Source organism: Egretta garzetta, unplaced genomic scaffold, assembly GCF_000687185.1.
Source record: "Egretta garzetta isolate BGI_Z169 unplaced genomic scaffold, ASM68718v1 scaffold15, whole genome shotgun sequence".
Taxonomy (NCBI): domain Eukaryota; kingdom Metazoa; phylum Chordata; class Aves; order Pelecaniformes; family Ardeidae; genus Egretta; species Egretta garzetta.
This window is the reverse complement of record NW_009259798.1, coordinates 908,128-917,401: the sequence shown is the minus strand read 5'-3', so window position 1 is coordinate 917,401 and position 9,274 is coordinate 908,128. Positions and strand designations below refer to the sequence as shown.

At 37.6% G+C, this 9,274-nt stretch overlaps 1 protein-coding gene across 4 annotated transcripts in view; it reads left to right on the top strand.

Annotated features, from left to right (window-relative positions):
* KIDINS220 (kinase D interacting substrate 220) overlaps positions 1-4,061 on the top strand; it is a 71,542-nt gene extending 67,481 nt beyond the window's left edge. For 2 of the 4 annotated variants that reach the window (XM_035895351.1, XM_009639796.2), the window contains one exon: positions 1,360-4,058. In XM_035895351.1, the coding sequence (XP_035751244.1) occupies positions 1,360-2,631 (1,272 nt within the window). In that variant the 3' untranslated portion in view covers positions 2,632-4,058. Of the gene's footprint in view, positions 1-1,359 lie in introns of all 4 variants that reach the window. The other 2 variants (XM_035895353.1, XM_035895352.1) reach the window with 2 other exon arrangements.
* Positions 4,062-9,274: the final 5,213 nt, after the last annotated feature.

Here is a 9,274-nt window from a genome sequence, read left to right as displayed (position 1 = left end):
TTAAGGGTGGAAGTCACGAGGACGGAGCCAGACTCTGCAGCGGTGCCCAGCGACAGGACAAAGGGCAATGGGCACAAACTGAAACATAAGAGGTTTCAGTTGAACATGAGGAAAATCTTCTTTACTCTGAGGGTGATGGAGCACTGGAATAGGCTGCCCAGGGGGGTTGTGGAGTCTCCTTCTCTGGAGATATTCAAAGCCCGCCTGGATGAAGTCCTGTGTAACATGCTCTAGGAGAACCTGCTTTAGCAGGGGGGTTGGACTAGATGATCTCCCGAGGTCCCTTCCAACCCTTGTGATTCTGTGATTCTGTGAAACAAAAAGCTGGACTGAGAGGGTATATCTATATGATTAAGCAATTCTGTTCTAAATCTTAAATCAATTTACAGTGTTTGAATCCACACAATTTTCCTGTTTACATTTAGCTTGTTAAAATTACCCAAGCCCTTTTAGGCTTTTTTTTTTTTTTCAGTTTTCTAGTAGAAATTAGGTTTTTGAAACATAGTTCATTTTCAATGTTGCCCCAAGTAAGACATAATACCTCAACAGTCTTTCAAAATCTCATCTCTTGTGCACTGCAAAGTTGAGTAGGTTTCTTCAAGTACTTACTGCTTAAGTCGGTGCCTCAGCTCCAAAGCCCTGGGCACCATACATCTTTTACTTGGTGGTAGTGAGCTGCCTGTTGTATGTTCAGCCACAGTCCTCTCCTTTACTTTCTTCAGCTCTGTGCTAGACCTTGGTTCTAGCATTTGATAGATGGCTTAGCATCTTATGCCTATGGAGTTCTCTGTGTGCACACTAAAAGAGAGCAGAGGCGGGGGCAAAGAGGAATATGTTTGTCTGAAATCAGCTATATGCGATGGAATTTTGCCAGGATATGTTGAAGTATGTAGGATGGGGGTCTTTTAAAAATGTTTTTGATAGGTGTTCAGCATTTAGGTGAACACTTGTGGTCTTTCTAATATTAAATGCAGATTTTGTAAATGTACAAAAATGTGTTAGAAACGCCCATCTTTATATACAAATTCAATTGTTATAATTATATACTCAAAAGAGTTAGCCTCAAATGCACTGGATAAAATGCTTGTTTTGTGGAAATCTTCCATTATGGGGACCAACAATAAGAATACTTTGTAAGTCTAGTGAATGTATGTGTGATTGCATATATATGATTACAGTAAGCATATTTTAATTATAGCATTGACAACTTCACTTGCATAATCTATTCACAGCAACAAAACCAATATCATTTAAGCACATACTTGATGCTTTGAGTTATTTAATTTAAAAAGATCAGTAAAGGTAAAAATAAATAGTTCATTTAACTGTTATCTCTCTCTCTTCTTTCTTTTTTTCCAGTCACAAACTCGTAGAACTCCAAGTCTTTCAAGTCTTAACTCTCAAGATTCCAGTATTGAAATATCAAAGCTTACTGACAAGGTACAGGCAGAATACAGAGATGCATACAGAGAGTATATTGCTCAAATGTCACAGTTAGAAGGAGGTGCCAATTCTACTACAGTAAGTGGTAGGTCCTCCCCTCATAGCTCAAGTGCTTTCTATATGGGGCAGAGTACATCAGGGGGTTCCTTGCATTCCAGTGCAGAACAGGAAAAAGGTAAAGATGGTGAGCAGAAACAAGACGATGGAAGAAAGTCCTTCTTGCTGAAGAGGAATGATGTTGTTGATTACAGTACTTCGGGTGTTTCTACTAATGATGCATCTCCTTTGGATCCTATTACTGAAGAAGATGAAAAATCTGATCAGTCTGGTTCCAAGCTTCTCCCAGGAAAGAAGTCTTCAGAAAGAACAAGTATTTTCCAAGCTGCAGATTTAAAGCTTAAGGGAGTTACTCTCCGGTATCAGAAACTTCCAAGTGATGAAGATGAGTCAGGAACTGAGGAATCGGATAATACTCCACTTCTTAAGGAAGGTAAAGATAAGAAAACAGATGTCAAAATAGAGAAGCAGCCCAAATCTCCAGAACACGGATCTGAACCTATTAGAACCTTCATCAAAGCAAAAGAGTATTTGACAGATGCCCTTTTGGATAAAAAAGATTCGTCTGACTCTGGTGTAAGATCCAATGAAAGTTCTCCAAATCATTCCCTCCATAATGAAGGAGCAGATGATTCACAGCTTGAAAAGGCAAATCTCATTGAGCTTGAAGATGATAGTCACAGTGGAAAGAGAGGAATTCCACACAGTCTTAGTGGCCTTCAAGATCCAGCTGTGGTTCGCATGTCTATTTGCTCAGAAGATAAGAAGAGCCCTTCTGAAAGCAGCTTGATAGCAAGTAGCCCAGAAGAGAACTGGCCAGCTTGTCAGAAAGTCTATAATTTAAACAGAACCCCTAGTACAGTAACCTTAAATAACAACAGTGCTCCAAACAATCGAGGTAATCAAAATTTTGAAGAGATACAAGGTATCAGAGATTCACCTCAAATTATCCTGCACCCTGGCTCAGGTTCCAATTCAACTGCGGTTCAGAATGAGAACCTGAAGACAGTCGCTCACAAGCGGAGCCAGCGTTCAAGTTATACCAGGCTTTCAAAAGATTCATCAGAGCTCCACACTGTTACAGCCTCAGAAGGGGCTGGGTTTGGAGAAGAAAGAGAGAGTATCCTGTAAAAAGCAGCCAGGTTAAAACAGAGTGTGCCCATGAATTGTAGCTTGCTTGGAATTCTTTGTCAGTGTGTGGTTACATTAAGCTCTGTAGTTTAAGCTTTTAATATTGTAATAGAAGGTCTAGGTTATTTTCAGTCATTTTCTTGGAGAGAAGAGTTAATTTTTACAAGCAGCAAATTACTTGGGACCTTCCCCGCATATAAAAGCAGTATTTGTCAGCATGGAAAACCAGTTCTTTGTTAAGACACTGTGCAAAGGTTTGGTCAGGGGCAGAAGTTAGAGAAGTAGGTATGGTTTCATTATTAAAATTATGATGTGATTGTACTTGTCTGCTGGGATATGTATTGCTTATCCCTTCTAAACATTCCAGTTAAGTCTGCATACTTGCAAGTAAAGTTAAGACCATGCATCTTTGCCATTTGGTGTAAGAGATGCCAGAGGACAAAATACCACAACCTCTGATACACTTATCAAATTTTGCGTTAATTAGTGGATTAATGTGTGCAACATATATTATATATGTTGAAATTTGAGTGGTAAGATACCTGTTTGGCTAGACGTACACTTTTACTCTCTGTATATTCAGTAATTGTTGACTTTGTGAACTTTGGGTAGAGTGGTGATTAAGGTTTGTAAGGAACATTGTCTTGATGTGTCATTGGAATTGGCAGTTATTTATAAGGTAATACCTTATCATTGATTTAGTGGATCCATTATTTATTATAGGTACATAATTTTACAGTCACCAGTCTAAATAGATGCAACCACCTGAACTACATTAAAATATTGTAAGGATAAAGTATGACTGTGGTTCCTGAACTTAAGGAGCATCTGTTGCTGCGCGTGATCTTTCCTTGGTACAGTGTTTATCATTTGGTTATGAAAAGAAAAGTAAGCAGAGCTTGCCATTTTAAAAATAATGCATACTTTTTGGAATCTCATCAGAGCTGTATGCCAGCTTCTTTATTTCTGAAGTACAGTGTTTGAAGATTTTTATGTCATCTAAGTAATGTACCTGAATGTTGTTGTAGCAAATACTTGCACTTCCCAGTGAAACCTGCATGTTTTTGAGGAAGAGTTGTTCAAACTAGACTCTCTGGTAGTATAAAGAGAATAAAAAATAAATTGGCATGTTGGGTTTGTGTCCAAATTTCTATTTATTGCGGTGTTTTGTTTCTTCACTCAATAAAAATATTACATCTATGTTGTTTTGGTTAAACTACTTCACGGATTTAATTAAAAGAATGCATTAAAACAATATTGATATTAATCAATACTTAAATAGGTATCAAGCATAAAAATACATTTGATAAATGGAATTGCCAAAGCAGATGTTTCTAAAGGAAGTGCTGTGAGCTGCAGAGATGTGGCTACCTCCCGCTGCTCCGAAGCAGTAAGCCTGCTGTTGTGGCAGTAACACGGGCTGGTGGTTCTGCCTAGCTTTGTTTCTGTCCTTGTGCATGCAGTAAGCCTGCTGTTGTGGCAGTAACACGGGCCGGTGGTTCTGCGCAGCTCCATCCAGATGCCTCCAGTAGGACCATGTGCTTGTGGCCTTTCTTATCCAAATCAAGAAGATGCTTTTCTATGCCAGAGTTGACAGAGAAGAACTGGCTTTATCTAGGTTCTTTAGTTTTTCATTCCGTGAATGTCTCATGCTTACAGGACTGAAGACGTGATCTGTACATGTTTGGATTTTGTTAAACTGATGTGTTGTTTGATTGAATTAAAATTTACTCCTCAGAGTGTTACAGAAGTAGTGGAAGCTTGTGTGCACATATCTTTATCTATTATAAAGATTATTAGTTTAACCAAAAAGCTTCCCAAATCAAAATTAGAAGCCCCCAAAGCCTGTGTAGTTTCATGATATTTTGCCAAATCTTTGCGAGCAGTTTTTTGGTTTAGGTTCTTCCCATTAAAAAAAAAAAGTTCATTGCTCTGCTTTCTGAAATTTTTGGGATGTAAATGCTTTTTACAGAAACATACTTAAAGCATTGTTTTGTAAGAGAGGACAAGAAGTGTAATCCTTTTCATTCCTCATCATCACAGGATTGATGAAAGATACCATTTATTTCAAATAATTTTGTCTGTTAAAAGTCCTAAAATAATCCAAATATATGGATTTTAAATTTTCATATGGTTTTCAGATCTTTTTCTTCCTGAAAGTTTTATCCTTTGGGTCTTCAGAAAATACCAAAATTGGGATGAAATAGGTAGCTGAGTGGAAAACTTTTCAGTGTTTCTATCTTGAATTCACTAATACCAGTGTAATTGCTTGCCATCACTAAGAAACAATAGTTAGAAGCAAAGTGTCTGTGTAAGATGTACAGGGCTTAATGTCCTACTCTCTTTGGGTATGTAGATCCATGCCCACATGGGTTGTGGGTACTTAAAATCATTTCAGTTCCAATCAGTGGTTCAGTCCTGCTTCCTTTAACGGCTTTAACTGCGTTATATAGTAATGCGTGCTGTAGTTTATATAATCAGATGTGTTCGTGGGCTTGTTATTTAATGCCTTCCTAGCGAAGTTCCTAGAATCAGCAAAGTATGAACGCTTCATAGCCAATTCAGGGACAGTATGCTACAAAATGTGTTTGTTAATAGGACAGTAAATATAAACTGACACTTAGAATCAACTTGCATAAAAATAGCTAGACAGTGCATTTTTTCTTCTCTATTGAAGCAGCTTTTTATTTTTTTTATACAGGTGTTCATAAGCAAACAGAAGAAAGTGTAGTACTCTGATAAAGGGAGAGAGGAAAAGAGAGAAGAGAGAAATGGAGTACTTAATACAGCACAGTAGTAAGAGGTGTCTTTTTGTACATAATAGATATATATGTTAGTTACTATACACATTTAATGACTTTTTCACATGTAGAATATGAAAGAATAGCATTTGCAAGAATTAAAAATACACTGCAGTTTCATAGCTGAAACTTGGGTTTTGTCCACCACAGTTGCTATAGTTACTAGCTTGCTTAGCTTGTTGCACAATTCTTGGAGTTAAGAAAGCATAAACAATTTCCAGTGTTGAAATATTAAATGTTAGCTCTGTGACTTGTGGGAATCGTGGAACCCAAGAGCTCCATGGAGAAGGAAATGAATGAAGAGTATAAAACAATAAGACAACTGCAAACTTATTTCTGGTACTCACCACTTTCCAGAACTCTTGTAATGATAGTTTATGTATCCACTCTAATTTTGGATGACTGAACACTACAGGAACTTGAAACCATGACTTCTTTGCCTAACTGAATCTGAAAAGCACAGTTTGGCTTGTCCTCTTGTTCTGATGCCTGGATATGTTTGCACAGTAGGGTGAAAATAAAGCGGTTTTGAAAGGAAAAATTGGATGCAAGTAACATTCCAGGATTTATGTGAGACTCCTATGGCTATTTGCCAGCTTTTTCCAGGGTTGCAGTTTATAAGGAAGGGGGAGAAGGAAACTCTTACATCCCACTTGTAAAACTTGCAACAAAATAATGATCCAGTAAAATTCTTGGAGATTCTGGGAAAAGGTTTCCATTTTGTGCCTGTCCTGGTCAGTCTGGGATATCTGATCACCCTGTATGACTTTGCCCATGCAGCAGAATATATATGTGGTGTTAGTAAGTTTTCAGTCCTTAGCTTTCTTAAGTTTTCTTTTTAAATACTGTGAATTTTTTTCTTCTCTTACTTTTTCTTTATATAATCTTTGGGAAACTTCGCTGAGACACGCTTAGCATGGGTTTATACAGTATGCTGAAAATAGAAGGTTACTCTTGTGGTCTGGGGTTCAGCTGTTCGCTTCTGTCCGCAGAATCCTCGAAGCCTGTTTTTTACCTTTGCAGCTCTCGTGGGAAGCTTTCTGAACCTCGTGGTAAGAATATGGGAAATTCTTTGTATGGCCACGAGACACACAGGCAGAGGATGCCAATAGCATCTGTTAAGCATAGTCCAGCGTGTTGCACCCCGTGGCCTTGATGCTGGATAGCTTTATCATCTGTGACAGGTTTATTTAAGTTTCTAAATACATTACTAAGAAATTGCCAAAGAAAATAATACCTGGATGTTTGGGGTCTCTTAACTGGAAGCAACAGTTGGGGTAAAATAGAAGTGTTAATACCTAGTAGTGAATTTTTGTGAGAGAAATACAACATGCTAATTAGTGTAAGATAAAGCCTGCTGTTAGGATTTTGGTCTTTTTGGTGCCAAGTAATAGCTGTAGTGGGGAGAATTTGGAGCAAATTTCAAATTGCAGTTAAGCAGAGAAGACTGGGGAGACTGCTAACCTTACGCACAGTTTTCTGTTAGCCTTGTGCATTATGTTTTCTAGATTTCAGTTATCTTTATTAAGGCTCATTTCATCTGTGTAAGGGTGGGGTGGGGATAATTTTGCTTGGAATCTTTCTCTGTGGGAATACAGAACGGTGTCATGAGTTTGACACGTTCTCACAGGTCTCTGAATTTCAACAAAAAGCAGAAAAAAATAAAGAACTGGTTGCTCAAATATTTTAATAGTATAAAGTATAAATAATATCAAACCATGTTTCCAACAGAACTAGAGTTTTCTGAACACTATTTGGCACATAGAGACCTATCACACAGTCTTAAAAATACTCTTTTAGCTATTTAACGTCCAGATGACGTTCTCATTTTCATCATGCAAGCTGAGTATGCAGTATGTTCTGCCCTTTGGTTAACAAATGGAAGCAGGTTATAGAAGTCAAAATGCAATTTAAAGCTGATGAAAAGCTAACGTTTTTTTTGGCTGTAGCATGTTTCTTGTTTTATTTCATTGATCTTAGGCTTAGGTAGCTTATGATTGCTTTGTTAAAGTCTTTACATGGAATTCTCTAATAGAGGCATGTGTTCATTGCAGCTTAGCGCAGCTTCTGGCACTGTAATGATTCAGTTCTTTTGTGGTAAAACATGAGACTAATGATAGAGGAGGTTTTCTTCTTTTATTGAGCTTTGAGTCTAACGTTTGTATTTTCATTTGTGGGTATGATTCCTGTGATGCACTTACTATTTTAGTTAAGTGTTGTTTTAGAAATTTATGCCTTGTCTTCCAGAAAGACTCAGAGCTACAGCTTTTTTAGCAATGTTTTCTCAGTCATAAGTGATTGTAGTTCCTTAATAAGACTGATGCTTGCAACACCAAATGTTTGGGCCTTAAAAAGCACAAGAAGGTGTTCTGTTTTTTCCCCAAAGCATGTTTTGTCATGATAGTGACACTGGATAAACACCTAAAAGAAATGCTGTTGGCTGATTTGCTTCTCTTAGTTCATCATATCTTAGGGTCACCTTCTGAAGTGGAGGAAAAGAAAACCCTTGGAATATTTTGGAAGAATGTGGTCTTTTGGAGGAAAAAAAAAATAGGTAAGAGGTTGTGTGAAGTTTTATGTAACAAAAGGTTGTATTTGAGAGTTAATGTATATTTCTTTTAAAGATGGGATTCTAACAAAAGAGCATATTTTTAATGTGCATTCTTAGTGTTGCCCTTACATAGTACAGTGTACGGGGTTCTTTCATGTTTCAGGTCTCCTTTCTGACTACTGGTATCACATATCCTTGTTGCTTCTTACAGAAGTAACCTGGAATGGAGAATTGCTTCTTACAGAAATAACCTGGAATGGAGAATTATCTTTTTGAGTAAACCAAACAGCGTCTGATATACAGTTACTTGAGTACAACATGGTTATTGTTTATGAAAGAGAAGGGGAGGAGAGGAATAATAGTGGTCCACTATAAGATTTTTACTTGTGTCTAGGATTTCTCATGATAGAAAACAAAAGAACAAAGTTTGAATGGTTTGTATGTGTCCCTGGAACCTAGAAATAAAAACAGAGGCATAAAATATTGACTGTGGGGAACAGTAAAGCTAAAATGGAAATTCTGTGATGCCTTACTGCCTTTCATCACTAATTAAACTACAGGGAAGCAATCAGCAGAGATTTAACTTTTTTGGTTTTTAATATTTCTCTCTTCTGAAATACAGTGATGGTTTGTGCTTGGCATATTCTTGAGTCTGGTTACATATCCCAGCACCTCCAAATCTTTCTGAATTTGTCATAATACTCTTGGGAAGCAGCAAAATTCTACTAGCCTCGTTTTGGACACCAGAAAAGTCCTTTCCCACCTCGTCAATGGTAGGATACAGAGTTATACATATTCTCCAGAAGAGTCAAGAATTGAGTCCTGAGCTTTCATCTGCCAATCAAATTGGACTTTATTGATATCAGAGGCCCGCTTTATTTCACTTAAACCATGAGAAGTCCTGAAATCTAAACTGAAGACTACTATTAAATTAGCTTTTGTCATCACTCAGCATTTTTTTTTTCCATCCTCTTGATGTTTCCTCTTTGACTGTAAACCTTGCAGTCTATTCGTTGTCCTCTCCCTTTTTGGCAAAAAGTTAAGATTCTAGCTTTGAACATCTTTGGCATGCCAATCATTTAGGACTAAGTAAATTTGCTTTCCCTTTTTCTTACTGGACATGCTTACGTCCTGTCTTGTCCGCACTCACCATGTTCAGTGTGTGAGTACATCATGCAGAACACTTGGAAGTGTTTCAGTTCTGCCTCGACACCTGACTGGTAGTTGGGGCTTTAGTTGCTGACAGTGTAACTTACCTTCTCTTCTTCATCATAACCTCAGAACTGCTGTA